General features: G+C 41.3%; 1 protein-coding gene across 2 annotated transcripts; it reads left to right on the top strand.

Moving 5' to 3' along the window:
* The first annotated feature begins 12,152 nt into the window (after positions 1 to 12,152).
* pex10 (peroxisomal biogenesis factor 10) lies at positions 12,153 to 17,749 on the top strand. 2 transcript variants are annotated; one of them, XM_079226157.1, is made up of 6 exons: positions 12,153 to 12,407; positions 13,665 to 13,745; positions 13,842 to 14,257; positions 14,811 to 14,977; positions 15,953 to 16,076; positions 17,529 to 17,749. In XM_079226157.1, the coding sequence occupies exons 1-6, from the start codon at positions 12,296 to 12,298 to the stop codon at positions 17,595 to 17,597; spliced, it is 969 nt and encodes a 322-aa protein (XP_079082283.1). In that variant the 5' UTR covers positions 12,153 to 12,295; the 3' UTR covers positions 17,598 to 17,749. The 2 variants fall into 2 exon arrangements, with proteins under 2 accessions (XP_079082283.1, XP_079082284.1); XM_079226158.1 differs by lacking the exon at positions 17,529 to 17,749 and having other exon boundaries at positions 15,846 to 15,955.
* Positions 17,750 to 20,352: the final 2,603 nt, after the last annotated feature.

Raw genomic sequence — 20,352 nt, 5'->3', positions numbered from 1 at the left:
TTGCCTACCGGTTCTGTTTTGCCTCTGTTTTGCCTACGTTAGGTTGTGTTTGACTGTTTCGGCTATGGCTGTACTGCTAACCGGCGTTTGATCCCGCGGTTTCGCTCCCGGCTGCGTTGGACTGACAGCGCCGGCCTACCAGATCTAAACGGAACTAAACCACACCCGGCGACACAGCTTCGTGTTGGGTGACGTCATCAGCCTGGTTCTAATGACCACTTCTTTCTTGTACTGTGTTTGAAGAGGGATATTGAGGTCCCCTCTGACCTCGAGTATTATTGTGGTTATGTTGTCTTTTCTTCTTCTTCTTTTGTTTGATTTATCCTTTTGTTTGAGAACCAGAGCCTGGTGAATTGTGTTCTTTGTTTTGTAGGGACTGCTAACCCAAGGTGGTGAGGCTGGTGCCGCCGGGTGTCGGGGTCTCTCTTTGTGTGCTGTGTGAGTGAGTGTGGTGTGCACGCGTGATCGGGGTGCCTCTGGTTTTTTTGGGACGCTCATCTGCACTGGTTAACCTCTCGCCACTGGTAAATTGCAGCCCTACACCCCTTTTACACATAACGGCTCTTTTTTTAGTATAGTCTTTTTTTAGTATAGTATTTTATTAGTATAGTGTATTTTATTAGTATAGTATTTTGTATCTTCTGAACCTGTGTGGTCAAATTAAAGATTGTTTTTGCACTGGAACCAAGTCTCTGCCTAAAGACTGTATAATGAACCTGAGTGTCCTTATGAAGAGTAAAGACTGTAAAATGGAACAGAAGAGTTCCTGAGGGCAGTAACATTAAGCTGTGGGTCAACACCCTTTTTGTTGCTTTGAGTTACAGACAAGCTCAAGCACGGCCGTGCACTCCACTGTTTCACAACACCAAGCCTGACTGACTAAATGTGTGTGCCGCACAGTCGGCGTACAAGGGCCGTCCAATCCACAGTGGCTGTACTTAAAAGTGTCAGAGTAACAAGACACCTCTCATGACTAAAATCTACACAGCCACAATGAGCTAGAATCATGCTTTAAAAGTGCTGTCAGAGGGTGAGTCATCCTGCTTCCGCTCTCTGCGGAGTGTGTTTCAGCTGCCGGTTTGGACCGTTGTTTGGTCTTGAAACAGTGGCTCCCTTACTATGCTGCGGGAGAGAGAGAAAAATACTCACAATGGATTTTCAGTGCTGTGCATGTGTGGTTTACCCATCTTTTGGGGACATACATCTGACAGTCAAGTTGTGGGGACTTTCCTTTTTTTAAGGAACAAAATGGAGACAATTGCACATAAACAATCACATTTTAGGATGAATAAAATAAGATAATCCTTTATCAATCCCGCAGGTGGGATTTGCATTTGAATACTTCGTTTAAGAGCTAGGATTAGGCGGATAGCTTTTATGGTTAGTGTTAGTTTCCAATACATTAATGTATGTCAATGTAATGTCCCTAAAGTAATGCAACACGGCTGTGTGTGTGTGTGTGTGTGTGTGTGTGTGTGTGTGTGTGTGTGTGTGTGTGTGTGTGTGTGTGTGTACAAGCAAAAGAGGCTACAATTAATAATACATTGATCAAGAGAGCACTGCAGGAATGAGTCCTAAAACCCAGAATTGAGTCAGCATTCTTGCCCTTTTTCTGTCTCAAAGAGACGTCTGAATAAAGGTCTGTGGTAACACAGACTGAAGAGATGGTAATGTCTTGTTTTACAATATAAACTATGTCAGTAACTACTCCCCTCCTGAATTTAGAAGCTTTTACATGTCTTCAAAAAGTTGGTTGCCATAAGAGTCTAAATGAGACGACTAAAGGTCGTCACTATAACACTAGTCCTCCTTCAGCTTAGTGGTGGTGACGTCATGTGACCGTGGTGGAGTTCCTTTACAGCCTAACGATAGCTTTTCACTTCTGCTCATTCACGCTTCAAACATCTCTATGTGATGTTCACTTGTGAAGATCATCTCGCTGAACAAAGCATGTAAGTATCATAAACCTTTGTTTGCCACAGAGTTTATTTTCTGCAATAATTAAAAATACAATGGAAGAATCCCATTGGCTTTTTGTGGAGGGAATGCTAACTTCCTGCTTAGCCTACAAAAACACGTCATCCCTGCAGCCCTCTATGATTCTGCAGGATTAGGCATGAGCACATACAGTATCAGTCAGTAGTTACAAGCCAACAGTCAAAAGCCAACAAACACAATGGCCCTTTCTTCCACATTCCCCACCTGACTGCTGCCAACACATGCACACACAATAGGATTCATTCAGTGCATATAATTTGCAGTGGTTTCACAAAAGTGTGCAATCAGTGGCACTTAAGATAATGTGTATGACAACGAAGCACTGCTGAAAAGCAAACCTTATGTTTAGTGTCATGATCATCAAATCTAATGCCAACAAATGATTCATCATTGGTTAAAAAAAATAACAGCTAGTTCCTCTTCTTCCCCCAAACATTTTAAAATGACTAACTGTGACGAAACACTATAATTTACTGAGCATTGTGCTGGTCATGTGACAAAGCACTGAGTTCTGATATATATATATATATATATATATATATATATATATATATATATATATATATATATATATATATATATATATGTATGTATGTATGTTAGGTCCATACGTATTGGGACACTGTTTTGTTTGCTGTTTGCTGTTTACCTAAACCTTAGTCTCTTTCACACCTTCCATTAAAATGTGTCTCGTATCCAGATTGTATCTCACATGACTTAAGATGATTACATTTACACTCTGTATTAATGTGTGCCTCCGGTGTCCATTGAGATCCAATTGGGATTCAATTCAAACAAACAACAGAACATCACATCCTGCTCTCTTCTCATGTAGTTGTTATACGTGGACTGAAAACGCATTCACATTTTTGTTCTATGTGGTCACAACCACCTCCGTGCATTGACACCAGTACTTCCACGTGGTCGAGCACTATCTGATTGCAATCACACAACGCATGTTAATACAAAGGGCCTGATAAACTTGTACCAGAATGATGGGAAGAAAAGAGTGTTGGACTTATACGTCCTATAGCAGAACCAGAAGGCCACAGATGACCATTCTATGCAAGACATATCAAAATGTAATGGGCAGATTACCATGAAATACACTGATCACATGTATGTTCTCTCTGGACAAGACATTACTGTTCTAGCTGCACAGTCCACGAAAACAAATGTCCCCCCTTATATGTAACATATTAAAATTAAATGTGCTGAGGATATTCATGGTCCACAGAAGTGACCTCCTACATTTTTTGGGTGACCTCTAGTCAGTCCTAGTTTCCATTGCGTTGCTGATACACAGGAACCTTTTACCAGTGGTGGGCCGTCAGGGCCTGCTAATCCTTCACTGCTGGCCTAAACAGAATCACAAAGTTATAGCTATTTTATCATTTAATTGTTTTTCACAAATACACTACATGTATTATAATATTTTTTTCCCTATCAGCTTATTTTCTCATTGCACAGCCCTGTCTTCCTCTGTTGCTCTGCCTGCAGCCTGGTTTGAAGGAGAAGCTTTCATCCATTCACATTTTGTCCTCCGTTGTCTCTATGGAAGCAAAGCAGTTTAAGCCTTTGCAGATTAAAGTACACTGAGAGTGGACGTTGTGGTTGATTGTCATGGACTTCAACAAATCAGATCTTTAGTTTGAGAAGCTGGGTGTATTCTTTGACGTGCAGCGCCTGCAAAATGGCGTGGGCGTATTATTGGTCAGTGGCCCAGAGTGACCATTAACATGCGCTGTGATTGGTCAGTGGGGCAGCGTACGAAAGAAGGAGAAGATAGAATCTAGAACCTAGAATCTCAGGCTCTCCCCTCGCCAAGGTGCGCAGCTGCGCCGGTGATGTCTTGTGTGTGTGCAGTATTTCAGTGCATCGGTTTTGTTGGATTGTTTTGTTATAACTGAATGTGACTGGTTGTTGATTTGGACTTAATGACGCAGCAACGGCGAGGTTGGAGGCTTGCTCTACGGAGTGTCCGCTGTTTGCGCCCCAAGTCCCCAGCCCCTCATTTTCAAACGGCACCTTCATTATCTCCGCAACCACATGGTTGTTTAACTTTATTTAAATTGCTACAATATTGTAACCCTTGTGAGAAAAGACCTATGGTTTACAAAATTAAAGTAACCATTAATAAAGCACCTTTTTTTTCTCGTAGTTAAGGTGGTTAAAATAGCTCTGCAGATCGGTCCACACACCCCGTGTGACCTCCCTCTATGACCGTAATAGTGCAAAAAAATCGTCCGTATAGCAGAGTGAGCGTCTGCTGTCCACACATGACAGCCTGTTTGAACGCGTCGTGTAGTGGGCAGCGCGCCGTGTTCAATACACGCAAGGGTCGGTCTGACAGTAACTGTCGGTCGGACACTTTTATTTTTTTCCCTAGTCCGCACCTGATGTGGACTACACAGCACTGAAGGCCTAGGTCGAAAACGCACGGCCCGCCACTGCCTTTTACTTTATTCAACATGTAATTCTGTTGAATAAATAGAAAGAAAAATACCAATAGAAGCAACACACTTTCCCGCGAGATTGGGTTTTTGATGCTCTCTGGTCTCTATCCCAGGTAAGGTGCTCGGTTTCAATTCTGTTATATCCCTGTGACCGAACCGAAAGAGGCTGTAAAACCAAACCCTGCTGAAAATCAAGCCTCCACGAAGGGACAGAGAACCAGCTCTTCTCATCAAACCACACACACAATCCTACCTGCCAAGGCTGGGTGATACAGTTGGCCAGCAGAATGTCACAGATTGTATTTTACACACACACACACACACACACACACACACACACACACACACACACACACACACACACACAGTTATTGTATTCCTTGCTAAAATGAAACTAGATGAAGAAAAATAAGAAAATCCTCCGAATGCGGGCCAACTCTGCTGTTTACTGTCCCGAGGCCAGACCAAGGGTTATTTGGGTAAACAATGTGAGACAGACAAAGAAAAGCATTGGAGGCTTCAATCTGTTCATACACACTAACATCATTGCATGGCCTAGCAGAACTGATGCTGGTTTGCACCGAAGACAAAAGTCTCAAGCTTTTGTCCTGGAGACCTGAAGAAAGTGCCTGACATCTGCCAGGAAACCTCTGCTCATTCCCCATATGGAAGGACCCAAACAACAATCTTTTCCAAAAACCTAACCAAGTAGTTGCCTGTTGCCTGAGTTGTTTGCTGGAAAGACATAGGTTAATTCTGATAGGACCGTATGCATATAATGAGCATAAATTGACATGTGTGGCTAAAATTCTTCTGTAATATGTTTCTGTTACAAACCCAAACATCAAAGGTTACAGATGTTTCCTCCGAAAGCGTCACTGATAAGATTAAACATGAGAGGACAAAAAAAAACTGAGTCATGTCAGTCCGAGCTGAAACAAACATGCAGCAACATTTACAATAAAATTCTGTAACCATTGTCATCAATGGTGACAGCTGTTGTAAAATCCCAACTCTAAAGGGCAAACAAAGAATTACATTCCCTCTCCAGAGACCCGAGGCTTTACTCCACCAACAGACATTTGACAGAATGTGGCAAGTTATCTCACGGCTCATTTCCAAGTCAGATGTGGTTTTCCTTTCTTTCTGGTCAACCAGACGATCCACAACAGTCAGCAATGTGGGCACCGTATCGGAAAAGGTCAGAGTGACTCGCAACCAGATGCACAAAATGAAAAGTAGGGAATTATTTGGTAGAGGAAAAAAAGAAAACATAACTCTGAAAAGGTCAGGAAGTGGTGTTCCAAACTAATAAAGACAATATTGGAGTTTGTTTTTGTTTTTTTGGGCATAGGTCAATGATATTGCCTCATATCCAAAGAAATAATGTGTGGTCTCTATACATCTCAGAATGTGATTGTGTCGTGTTTCATCCTGCTCTCACTTTCATCTAGATGTGCTGCAGTAGTAATAACACACTTCAGACATATTAATTGCTATTACCACTGCTCAGTGCTTAAGATGTGATTCATTTTGTAACGTAATGACTGCTGGGTGGTGTCACCTCACACTACCCGCATGCGGTCACTTGTTCATTTCCCAATGAGCTGGTAGAATTTAAGAAGTCATCTGTGCAATGATTCAGAGTATTTCTGTTTACATAATAAAAAGCCTTTCTCAAAATACTTCTCCAGTCTCTCTCACACACACACACTGACAACAGTACAGTTTCAACAGACGATTGGTTCAAGAAAAATGTTGTGTCTTATTAAATCAGCCGTACACTGTACTGTCTAATGTTTACTTTTAGTTCGGACACGAACAGCAGTCTACTGTGTTTGTTTGACCCCATCAACCCGCCCTGTGTGTCCCACCTTGCACTTTGTTTCACCCTCCTGTCTGTGTGAATGATGTGTTTCAGTTTGGCCTCCTGTGAAGAGGAGGTTGTGTGAATCTGGTTGTATCTGTCTGGAGACACCATCTTCATATATGTTTACAACTGATCTATAATATTGTCACCCTGCTTGTCCATACTGTAGTTGTATTATGTCGGTGTGTTCTGTACACACAACATCGATGCACGTCTGTCCGTACAGGGAGAAGGATCTCCTCCATTTTCCCTGTTAAAAGTTTTTTTTGTGACATTGGGCTATCTAAATAAAATTGACTGGACTTGAAATGTAAATCACCAACTATTTTGCTATTCATTGGAAAGATGCAAATGACACATCACACATGATGAAGTATGCACTTTGAACAAGTTAACAACTGAGGGATAACGCATACACAGTCCGAGAAGGCAGAATTACTCAAACTCCGTCTCTCGTAAATCCTCTGAAATGTATTTGTGACAGTGTGTAAAAGCTTCCTTTTTCACCCAGCAGATGCATTTTTCTTATTGTCAAAAGACATTGTGAAAGACCCCAAAAAACTGAAATCAATCCATGTACCAAAGCCTGACAGATCTTCTTCCTCCGTGCAATAGAGCTCCATTAAAAGCACATCAGTGAGCCGCTCTGTTGCACTGGTTGACATGTTCCATCATCATCAACACACACTGTAGTTTGTTGTTGAGTTTGTTGTTCCACACAAACCGTCCTGTTGACACAAAAACTAGAAGAACAAATGTGGATAAATCCACTGATGAAAATAGTCCACAAGGTTTGAGTAACATTTGTTTAAAACATTAACTTTGTAGTTAGACTTTATACTTGTGAGCCATTTATTAAGGTTTACCAAGTGGCTCTGGGATGACGGAGGACGGAACGTATTGAAAGACGGACTACATTTGAAAAGAAGAAAAACGTAAGGATGTCTAAACCTTCAAACCTCTCCAATAAGTAGCTACTGATCATTATGATAAGGAGTCCCTCCAGTGAGTTAGGGATACACTGACATAAAGTTGAGGAACTTGCCACGAGACAGAAAAAAAAAAGCAAGAAAAAGTAAATTGATTTTTAGAAAAGAATCCATAAAATGTTGGTTAAAAAAAATACGTATTTAATTTATAATGCATGAATGGGTATATTGATTATCTAAGAACGGTTCAAAGTATTTGATCCTTTTAGCCTGTGGTGTTTTTTCTGATGCAGGCCACTTTTTGATGGTGTATTCATACAGTCACTGAGTGTGCACCACCACTAAACCCATGTGTTACACCTTTTGACTCAACTCATAAAACGTCATATGGTATTCATTATTTTACTGTGAATACATGCATGTCTTTCCCACTCCCCTCGCCCGCACTGCAAGGAAAGGAAATCATGAGTGCACAGTAGACAAAGTATCCTTATGTCAAGTCGTAAAAAAGGAACAGCATCCTGAAGACTTCCCTTCATGTGCCTTTATCTGCACTCCACGACTACTAGTCCTGCTGTCATAAAGAAGGGAGGATGCTTAAGTGCACTTTGAGACCGTCTCTCTGAGTTATACACACAGAAAGTAACGGAGGTGGATGTGTGAAGACTCAATGAAAGATAAAAACCGAAAACCTGGCAAAGCCATGGAGTGGGTGTGATTGTTGGTTCTTCGCCTTCAGAATCGGGCTTTCAAATGCTATTCGGCAATCAGGCAATCATTGTGTGGAGTATACTGGGGAACCTGAGCATTAAAGTAGAATGTAGCACTGACAACCTACTGCGGAGACCACCTCTGAATGAAAAGGTCTGAATTTGAAATTCCCAACTAGTCCGCCAAACTTAATGACAAAAATATCTAATCTGTCATCGTCTCGCTGACATTTTCAGATGATCAGATTTTCTGCTCTGACACCCCGATCAGTAGGATGACATCATTCATCGGCCATTCATACCAGTAAGATATGAAATGCAATCCAGGAAGTCCAGTTTGAGTAAAATGACTGATGATTTTCAATGGAGTCTGGTAGGTTTGAGGATGAATGAAGGGTTTGTTTTGAGCAAACCAGAGCTGGTGATTGTTGGAACTTTTGGAGTTTTGATATAGTTTCTGTAAAGTTTGAATGGAGTGTATTTTACAGTCTGAAAAGTAAAATGAAGGAAGTCTTGTGGCTTAGGAGTGCATGGACCGAATGAAATAATTTGGCGTACTTATCTTAGTTATAATTTATTGGTTGCTGTCTGGATGTACAAATAATTACAACAAATACAACAACAAAGGCTTCTAAATACTTATAACCCACCCTAGCTTTAATGGAACTGAGCCATTGGTATTGGTATCATTTTCACCTGTGCATTTCCCACTATGACGAGTCAAAATATCCGCTTTAAAAAAGGTCCACTGGACACCAGAGCTAAAGTCAAGGATTCTTTCAAAGACCCCTGAATAACCTCAGGCCTTTATGGGACCTCCTGGGGAGTCCCTGTAGGTCCACAAGCCCGAAATGCATCGTGTGTTTGTGTGTGTGTGTGTGTGTGTGTGTGTGTGTGTGTGTGTGTGTGTGTGTGTGTGTGTGTGTGTGTGTGTGTGTGTCGTTCAGTGTGAATCCCAGACTTGACATGTGTTTGATACTGAGCTGATACTCAGCTGAAACAGATGCTGCCTGAGGTAATTATGGAAATAACTTGCTTTGTGTCTCCTCAGCAGGTGTTGCCTCAGTTCATCTGCTGCCTTCCAGTGTGTGTGTGTGTGTGTGTGTGTGTGTCTGTCTGTCTCCGGGGTCCTTTAAGGATGTGTCTTTACAAACTTCCTGACACCCACGCAAGCTCTGCAACAGCTCCTTTATCTCTGTTGTTATTGTGTACTTGTGCACTCAATTTAGCTTCACTAACACAGGTTCAATGATGATTACCGTAATACAAGCAGCAACCAATTATACTGATAATCCTGTGGGCAATACACAGATGAGCACATGCTATTTAGTTTAGTACATGGTTTCACAATAATGCAGCATAGAACAAGCTGGAATGAACAGCTTCAAATGTATTAAATCAGCTGAACAAACTATGGAGCGACCAATCACGGTGTAAGTCTCTTCAGCCGAACCAGAGTGATGACTGCAGAGGGCCCAAAAGGAGAAAGGCTACCCTTAATATTTGGAGCCCAAATGCACCAACATGGTCTGAAATGACGCTTTTCTGGAGTGGAGAATGAACTCAAAGGGAAACTGTGCAATAGTGTGGGATCATAAACTACATGGACGTTTGAATCATTTCATTCCTCTTTTGGGGCCAAAACGACTTTGAATGGTATTATAATACATGTTGGTGTTAGATTGAAACGTTTCTCAAAGTGAAAGAACACACATTTTAGAGAAACACTCAATGAATACAATTTATTTTAATTACTTGCACAAAAACAGACAAGTTGGAAGTATAAAATACCAGCGTTTGATGGATGCATTCGGCGAACGCTCTCCTAATAAGACTGGAACGATACGGCACCTCAGTAGTTGTGTACTGGAAGTCTTAGACTTGTGATAACTCCACACAAGCAAGCTGAAGTTTATCTGTTATCATCACTCCGACTGACTTCTGTTGGCCCTCTGAGAATCTAATCTGCTCTGCTCCGATACGTGAACATAATAATGCACCTGATTCATCCAATGTGGAACACACACAGAGAGAACCTTCACCTGACCTGACCGGCGCACGGCCCAAACACAATCACCTTCATTCAGGGGGGTGTTCTGAAGACCTTTTAGTAGCAACTTATAAAATGTTAACCACAAAGTACAAGCAGCAACGTTGTTCTCAGCCTTCCAAATCCAGTCCTGTCTGGCCCGATGAAGCCTTGAAACCAGATCACACGACAAATACAGTTTGGTGTTGAGTTACACGGTGCAAGCAGCCGGTCACGTTTGTGTCTTACCTGTCGAAATCCCAGACTCTCCCTGTGTGCTCTTTAGTGGTTTAGTCCAAGCGGCAGAGTGCTCCCTACTCGGTCCACCTCCCATCTGCAACAAGTTACAAGTAGCCCGCAACTGAAGAGGAAAAAGGAAAAGCCCAGCTCCTCCTCCTCACTGGGAGCAAAGTTCAACTTCCTGGTGAGACGGACTGTTGATACGGTTGTCACTGTAAAAGGATAGGAGTGGGCTTATAATGGGATGTTCTCCCTAGCGGTTATAGTACCTGGCTGGCTCTTGGAGCATGCACTGCAGAGACAAAGAAAACTGGTTCCACAACTTTCCGGGCAGATCACAGCAGAGCTGCCTGAGCTGTGAATGAATGAATGAATGAGTGCACCTAACCTACTTACACAGGTTCAAGAGCGCCTTGTAGCAACTTGCACAGTTGCTCATATAAACACTGTGTTTGTAGCAGCAACATAACATCATTAAAATGATTGGATGATATTGGCAAAGCATGTATGGATATTGGTCATGAGCTAGGATATTCATAGGGGTTGTGTTGCCTGCACATTTAGAATCCATCCTATGTGCAACATTTAACCATTTAATCAGAAACCAATATAAAATGTGCACATTGCATGATTGAATGGGTAACATAAAGAATAAAATATGGAAAATCGTTTTGAGACCTTTGTTTTGGTTTCTGGTTAAAAACAGTTTCATATTCATATTTCAAAGCATAGAACCTTGAGGTCAGAGCATAGAGCTTCAATCAGAGCATAGAACCCTGACATCAGAGCATAGCACCCTGAGGTCAGAGTATAGCACCCTGACATCAGAGCATAGCACCCTGAGGTCAGAGTATAGCACCCTGACATCAGAGCATAGCACCCTGACATCAGAGCATAGCACCCTGAGGTCAGAGTATAGCACCCTGACATCAGAGCATAGCACCCTGAGGTCAGAGTATAGCACCCTGACATCAGAGCATAGCACCCTGACATCAGAGCATAGCACCCTGAGGTCAGAGTATAGCACCCTGACATCAGAGCATAGAACCCTGACATCAGAGAACCCTGAGGGTCTTTAAGATCCTGCCTATGAGCCTGACGGTGTTTTCTTGTTACTTGTGGCTAAATTACATTGTTCTTAACATAGAACATACATATATATATATATATATATATATATATATATATATATATATATATATATATATATATATATATATACATATATATACATATATATACATATATAAATATATGTATATATATATATATATATATATACATATATAAATATATGTATATATATGTATATATATATATATATATATATATATATATATATATATATATATATATATATATATATGTTTTACACAAAGGCCGGTCGTATGACCTCAGAATGAACCCACAGTGGTAAATGAAAATGTAATCTATATAATAGGGTTGTACTCGAGCAGAGACATTCTTAGTCGACTAACACTCCTACGACTTGAAAATGACACATCAACTAAAGAAATCATCGTAGACAAAAACGATTGATTATCAACTAAGCGACTAAAGAGGAGGCGGCCCTACTAGAATCACTATAAAGAAATAAAAACATGGCTCTGAAGACCACATAAACAAGTAGCTAATATAATATGTATTAATAAATAAAGTACTAAGATTGATAATGAGACCAAAGTCCCATTCCTTTTTCAAATATCCAAAAAGGGGAGTTCATCTCAACAAGTCTAGCTGAGAGTGAACGTGTAATGCCTCCTCCGGCCAGTAGGTGGCACTGTCACTTCATTATCAGTCTGTTCAGAGGCACCGACTTCCTATTTGTTTCCTGAATCAACATGGAACATTTTGGAAGTATCTGCATTGAACTATAACAATCATAACTAGGCAATATCAGTACGTATTCCGGCCATGCACGGTATCAGGACTGAGAGTCGCACCACGGACACGAGACAGTGGGCTTGTTGCGGTCGGTGTGCCGCTTCTCTTGCGCTCTTCTCGCAGCCCAGCGGCATCTTGCACGTTTGACAGCAGCCTTCGGCGTTCAACGTCATCTTACGATGCCGCTCGCTCCTGCAAACCAGTCCCAGTTGATTCGGTCCAGTCAGAAGGACGAATATTATCAAACCTTCCTGAGAAACAACGCCAACGAAGCCTTTCAAACACTCGCTGGTGAGTTTGTTCAAGTCGAACACGCTGTGGAACTTTAGCCTTCGTCTTCACTTTAACATGTCCCGTTAGCTTTAGAGCTAACGAGGTGCGCGCTCTTGTATCTCTATGTATCTATTCGAAGTACATTGAAGACACCGGTGTTACGGTTTAATTAGCGACCGTGTTAACTGGCGACTTTCATTCCGAACGCGTCCGTTGTTGCCGTAGTTACAGACAGCCGTTTGACAATAGGAAGAAAACACGAAGCTGCCCTCGTGAATGCCGCACTATTTCATTTGTATATGATATATTATTATGTATATGAGAGGGTTTGACACTATTTAAAATAAATAAAGCGGCATTCTCGATGCGGCGGTCGTAACTAAGACAACAACGGACAGGTTCGGATGAAAGTCACCAGTTAACAGGGCCGCCTGTTAAACCGTAACACCGGTCAGTGACGTTAACGTGGCTCCTGCTGTCCACCGAGTGTTTCAGTGGACTTTAAACTGAAGAAATAATGTCCCGACATGTTTGGAACACTGGTATCTTCAATGCAGAGTTGTGGAGTAAACGCTCCTAATGCAGGGTTCTTACGGTCATGGAAAACCTGGAAAAGTCATGGAATTTTAAAATTGTTATTTCCACGCCTGGAAAAGTCTTTGAAAAAAATTAAATCCCAAAGGTTTTGGAAAAGTCATGGAAATATGTTATATTCATGTGTTCATGACGTTCATTTACGCTGAGTTTGAAATAATGAATATGCTTTTAAAAGAAAGACACTCAGAATATAAGCAGGCATACATACAGACATCTATATCAATGTTTATTCTTTTAATCAAACTATTGTCTCATTCATTTGTGTCATTTAAGGTTTACTGTATGCTTTGTATTCTCATTGTTAGTTTAAAAACTACATTTTCTCACTTTTTCATGTTTACACCGAGATTTCACAAAATGTTTGGTCATGGAAATTTGGTGAAAAGTCATGGAAAAGTCATGGAGATGCATTGGTCAAAATGTGTATGAACCCTGCTAATTACTGAACACGGCCATGCATTGGTTCTGACTGGTTACTGACTTCATAAATTGAAACGCACTTGACTTAGTGAACGTGGTTGATTACTTCTGCGCATGCGTTTATCTTTGTGAGACCCAAACCCCAATGCTGTCTGCTCAGTCTGCACTCCTTTTTCCACAAAGGGGTTTGTTCAGTTCACTGACCAATGGGACTTTTTTCAAGCTAAAGATGATCCATGTTAAAGTTTCTTTCTGTAGGATCAAAAAGATGGCTGGACTGGAGGAGAGAGATAGAGCTGCTGTCAGACCTCGCATACTATGGTTTGACGACATTCTCAGGTAGTTGCCGACCGAACCAACATGACATCTCACTTTGCTTCCTGTGCGTTGTCTGTTTTATGAGCTGTCTCATGAAGAACTCATTATCACGTGTAGGTTACCAGACCCTGGGCGAGGAGTACGTCAACATCGTCCAGGTGGACCCCACTAAGCGCCGGGTCCCTTCCCGGGCCAGGCGGGGCCTCTTTGTCCTCTGCCGCGTCTACTTCCCTTACCTGGTGGACAAGATCCTGGTGTGCCTGGAGAACGAGCTGGAATGCGGGGAGGAGAGGCGCGGCGGTGCCGGGCAGCGCCGGGTGGCATCCGGCCCGCGGTGGAGCCTGGAGGCGTGGCTGAGGAGGCGGATGCAGAGCGCGGTGGGGCTGCTGTCGGAGTCCCAGAGGAGAGCGTGCGTGCCGGCCGTGTTCGTCCTCCACCAGAGTCTGACCCTCCTCCACCGACTCCACGCCGCTCTGTTCTACATCAGCGGCTCCTTCTATCACCTGTCCAAGAGGGCGGCTGGTATCGGCTATGTAAGAGATGGTTTTAGTTTTTTGGACATGTGTCATATAAAAAGTATACTATTTCCATGTTTTTATTTTAGTTTGACCTTTTAGTTACACACTTATGATACGACACACAAGTGCCCATTTAATCCTCAAAGACTATCACAATGTTCAACCTTCACTTGATCACAGGGACTCTCTTGCATTCATCCAGAACTCGCACAACGTGCATACATGTAATCATGTGAAAAGAAGATCATGATAACTCAGTCATATCAATTTCACACAGTAAACCTGCAGATTTCCCCAAACTGTGTTTATACAAGCTGTCATTTTGTCTGTCTCAACTAAATACATCCTGTTACATCCCGCTTTTCAACATTTTGGCACATATTTCCTAACCATGGTATAAGATAGTTAGTTAGTGAGTTTATCATTCGTTGAGCAGGCAGGGTGTCGGTATGACACAAAATACACTGAATTGCCAGTTATTTTAGTTCCACCTCGCTAAAACTAACAGTCAAATGTTCTTCTAAAATGTGTGTTAGTAAATCCTCCTCTATTGTGTGTGTGTGTGTAGTTGCGTGTGATGGGGCTCAGCAGCGACGACGGGACCGTCAGGACCAGCTACAGGCTGCTGGGGGCGCTGTCCCTCCTCCAGCTGCTCGTCACTGTGTGTCTGCAGCTCAACAGCTTCAGACAGAAGCAGAGAGCCCGGCAGGAGTGGAAGCTCTACAGGAGCCTCAGGTACCGGAGCATCTGGTCTTCATGCCAGAGTTTTAGAGTTCACAGTCCGATATTTCAGGGTTGATATTTTGTTTCTTTTATTTACTTTCCTTGACATACAACCTACAAAAAAGCAGTAATTATAGTAATCATAGTTTAGCGAGTACTTATTTAAACATATATACATGTACATACATTTTGTGTATATATATATATATATATATATATATATATATATATATATATATATATATATATATATATATGCACATATATACACACACACACATGCATGGATACATACGATTACAACATACCTATACATAACCCTTCCTACATGTAGACACAAAAAAAAGTATTAATGGGAGGGAAAAATATATATATATATATATACACACACACACACACACACACACACACACACACACACACACAAATGAAGTAAGATTAATAAATATCTACAAATAAATAAAACTGACTAGTTACATATAAGCACAGAAATGTTAGTTTTTGTGGAACCTGAAATATCCACAAAAGTATTTTATTTATTTTTTTATTCCAGTAGTCAATTTGCAGCACAGACCTGACAGTTAATTAAAAATATTATGGTTCGTGATGGGAATCCATAATATTTTACTGACACTAATGCCAGTATCGATTCTGCTTATCGGTAAGATTCTTTATCGATTCCCTTATTGATTCCTGATCCATTTTATGTGTGGAAGAAAGAGTAGGCGCACAGGTTTTCAACAGCCGTTTTATTATCCGGTTCTGGATTCCTCATTCCTAAATTATGGTCAGATAATTTTCTTTAGGTCTGCAAGGCCCTCACCGAGTGAGCTGTAAACTAATGGCGGATGCCATTTGCTTCCATCAACCATCTCCAAAGACCAAGCCACTGCTGGACTTTGGTCATGAAGGCGTTGTGTATCAGTAGAAAGAATAAACCCATGACGTGAGCTTCAGTGCTGAACTCCTTGACCCGTCTGTCTCCAGCCCTCAGCGCGGCCCCCGAGCTGCCAGCTGCATCCTCTGCCTGGAGGAGAGGAGACACTCTACCTCCACTCCCTGTGGACACCTCTTCTGCTGGGAGTGCATCACAGAGTGGTGCAACACCAAGGTCAGGCTCTCGGCACGACCTTTGTCCTGTTGCTACTTTGCGGGAACGTTTTATGTCCGATTTTAAAAGGGATCATGTTTTGAGGCAGAAATTCCAAGAGGTTTCTGTTTCTTATTGTTGGTATCAGGTGGTTGACATTAAGTAGATGATGACGCTCTGTACAATCTGCATAATAAAACTAGGTTTTGGACGATATGAATATGTTATGTCTCCATTATCCTGGCCAAGATAAATGCTCCTGATAATCAAAAATAAATAATTTATTTAAAAATGGCATTAAAACATACCGGAATCACTTCAGCTTACAAATATTATTAATTAATTAATTAATTCCATCACAGCATTGACAATTTTTTTTTTTTGTGTGACTCCTAATGTTCCCCAGAGGAAATGAAGGATAAATAAATCAAAATAGCAGCATCGCGAGTCTGTTTATTCGTGATAATGCCTGTATGTTTTTAATTCGGCTCTTATTTTTCTCTGATAACGAGCTAGACAGCTTGTTCACGTCACTCCGGTGAAGATATTCATCATCATTCTATCATCTTGATAATAGAAATTCACCACAATCAACTTTTTTCTTTAATCATGAGCAATGTATAATCCAATATTGTCTCATCTCTAGATGCAACAGCCTTTGAAAATCAAGGCTACATTTTTCTGTACAGCTGGAATACTGAAAGTGTCAGATTGGCTCCAAAACGCATTACTTTGAGAAGGATCACATGTCATCAGCAGCATTCGATTGTCTCAGATGTTGCTGATTAACATTAATTTCATAACTTGTAAATTAAAACGTGTCTTGTTTTCCGGTCAATGAGCTCTCTGCTGTGTTCAGCCACGAAAAGAAGCGGTGATGTGGTGGATCAAGACTCCAGGAGAATCTGCCAGTAAAACATGTGCTTATCATCAGTGATTTGAGCTTATCAAACGAGCAGTGCTACACCACGGCCTCCGGTCTTTTGACAAATAAGCACATGCATGTCGTCCACATTTCATATCTGCGGCATCGATTGATCGATGCCTCACTCGTCTCTTTTGGGAGCTGTAGCTCATTGTGCTGAGACTTTCTGCTCTTACTTTGACAGAATCTGTCTCCCTGCAGCTGTGCCCTTAGCGTAGGCTGGAAGAATATAAACCGTTTCATGGTAAATTATAGAGAATAGATAAATAGTTTTATCTGCTCACATGCATGCACACGATTACGAAGACAAAACTTTACAATAATGTTAAATGTGACGTAAAAACTAAACCGCAATCTTTAAAAGGATATTTTCCCCCAAAATATTCATGTCCGATTTGCAGAGAAGTTTGAGTCTGTATGGGCTTGTTATCATTTTAGACGTCAACATTGTGTATCACAATATCTCGACATATGATATCATCACGATTATGATTCGATTGAATATTCCATTGATGATAAAAGTGTGTTTTGTGTTGGGCGTCCCTCAGGCAGAGTGTCCCCTGTGTCGGGAGAAGTTCCAGCCGCACAGACTGGTGTACCTGAGGAACTACAGCTAGAGCCTCTGGGCCTCAGGAGCACCCAGAGGTCTGAGAAGAGACTCTGCAGTGCCTTTAGCCTTCATGCTCTCAGATGGTCTTCAGGCCATGTTCAATAAAATGTTTGATTGTATCAGTCTAATCTTGTAAATATCACTTTTAATTAAATTAAAACTTGAACAGAGGCTAATAAAAAGTGTGAAATCTCCAAATATCCGTTTGTTTTATTCATGAGATTGTTTGAATACATTAATATGAAAAGGATTATTAGGTGTAGTCGCCCTACATCATTTATCATCTAAAGCAGTGATTCTCAACTGATGGGTTTTCAGTGGGTCGCAGTCCTTTTCCTGGGTTTTTAATTTTATTGCAGCTATTTGAGTTTAAAAGGGAATAGTTCCCTCTATAGCATCGCCACCAGCTGCTCGTTTTGGTTTATCATTAAACTTGTTTTTGTGTTGGCATACATATTCTGTACTATCTCAGGTTCAAACTGCACCATCAGACCAGATGAGAACCACTGGTCTAAAGTATATAAAATGTATATTACTGTTGTTTTTGGTCACTTTATGCCTGGTAGAAAAACTGGCACTGTTCTATGATGAAGGAAGAAGTGATCTAGTAATATTTCTGATAAATGTATTTCAAATACATCCAAAATCTCACAAAATGGATGTCATTGGCTCAGGACAGTCTGAATTGTCCTAACTAGTAAAACAACAACAATATACTGTAGGTAATTGGACTGGAAGCCTAAAGTGAACTTGGTTTACATTTACCTGACAAGCCACACGTCTTCTTCAATGCATGATGTATATTTAGTAGTAATGGTCCATGAAGCAGGGTATGCTTTACCTTGTGATTGACAGGTCGACCACAGCATTGTCCAGTCTAAGAGTTGTCTGTGATTTCATCTCAGAAAATGTATGCGTATGTTATCAGTGTGTTTTCAGTTCATTTCAGTTCAGTTGATTCTAACATTTTGGGCGCCTAAAATACGTCTTGTTCAGCATTCAGTGATTGGTTGTTCTTAGCTCCACCCTGTCGTGTCACTTCTGGTTTCTAAACAACAGTCACCAAACCAATGGGTGACGTCACAGTGACTACGTTCACGGTCTCATGTTGTATTAAAGACAAACAAACTATCTAGTTGTAAAGTTTAGAGGGCTGGTTGGGACAAATGGATGGACAGAACAGTCCTCAGATCTGACGAAATTCATTAACTTATCAACTATTACTAATTAATTATCATGTGCTGATAGTTCCTTCACTAAAAAGCTCATTCATTAAAGCGTCTTTAGGTAGTTGAGTAAAAACACAAACAAGGTGAAGTAAGAGTTGGCACCACACTCACGCTTTTTCCCAGATGTTTGTTGATGCTGCTCTGGAGATACATGGTGATGTCAATAAAATGGCAGGGTTTATGATCATTGGCTTTCAAACCCAACAGCTACACAATAGGCTCCTGTCTCTGATGCCTTGTTGCTATGTCTCCCAAGGCAGCTGTGAATTAACCTCAAACTTGGCATGGCTCTGAAACTACATGTTTATATGGAATGAATTGTAGGAGAGCAGACGTGTTGCAACCTGGTTATTGTGACTGTGAGGTTGTGTCTGGGTCTTTAATCCTAGCAGTGAGATACTTGTTTCAATTGTCACATACATAAAGGTAGATACATACAATTAGGCCTCTGCATTCAAGCACCCTGCCCTTTGGAGCACAGGGTGCTTGAATGCATGTCTTATGTCATTCATCGTATTTCTTGCTGCCAGATGTCAGACCTTTCCAATGTTGATGAATGTATTCTGTCATATGCCACTAGTGCTCCAGCAATAAACACAAACTAAACATAAAAACGTCAGAAGCAACACTGCATTATATATCGCCAACAACTGCGGAGAAACTGCTTAATGAACAACAGAAGACTAGAATCGACTGCTGAGAAGCATGTGCAGTCAGCACACCCTGCTGAAACCAAGCAGACGCTCCCTAAAGGAGCATCAGCAGCTACACTCGACACATTTATGATTTTCTGGAGCCGTCTCGGGGGCCGGACCACCTGCCAGCACTCAGAAGTGTTTACATCCAAACAGTCAATCCCGACACACTCAGGTGGCAATTTTTCTGTCCTGTTGACAAGCAGCCAGTTCACTTACACTGCTGTCATTTTGGATAATCTGGTTTCCGCCCCTCCACAGAGAGCGTGGCTGGCAGTGGAAGCAGATGCTGCCAGGCTAGCGCTGATCCCCGAGCTCAATCATGTCTATTAGAAAACACTGCGATGATGGATGTCTGCGGCTCCTCTCTCTCTCTCTCTCTCTCTCTCTCTCTCTCTCTCTCTCTCTCTAACAGATAGGCAGTTGGCTAATTATAGCCTAAAAGAGAATTCAATTCGAAAATATTAAAACTCTCCTCTCTGTTATTAACAGAGGACAACTGTGGGTGCTTTTGGCAGCAGAATGATGTCCACTAAGTGGGCAGGCTGAGATACTACTAAAAACTATCAAAGAGTTTCGTGGTATGTAGGATTCAAGATTTAAACAAATCTTTATTGTCTGTCGTATAAAATTGCCTTAGTTTTGGGGCTCACAAACAACATAAAATTCATACGCCCGTGAAATACTCATAAAAATGATATTAACTAACAAACAACCCCATAAACAAATAGGAGTGTGTGCAAAGCTGCATTAAACAGTAGTGGCAGTGTTTGTCCTTGTTTAATAAACTGAATAATTCAGTGGGAATTAAAGATGTTTTTGTCGGTTCTCTTCCTGG

This window comes from Taurulus bubalis, assembly GCF_910589615.1.
Source record: "Taurulus bubalis genome assembly, chromosome: 11".
NCBI classification, from domain to species: domain Eukaryota; kingdom Metazoa; phylum Chordata; class Actinopteri; order Perciformes; family Cottidae; genus Taurulus; species Taurulus bubalis.
This window is presented reverse-complemented; position numbering and strand designations above follow the sequence as displayed.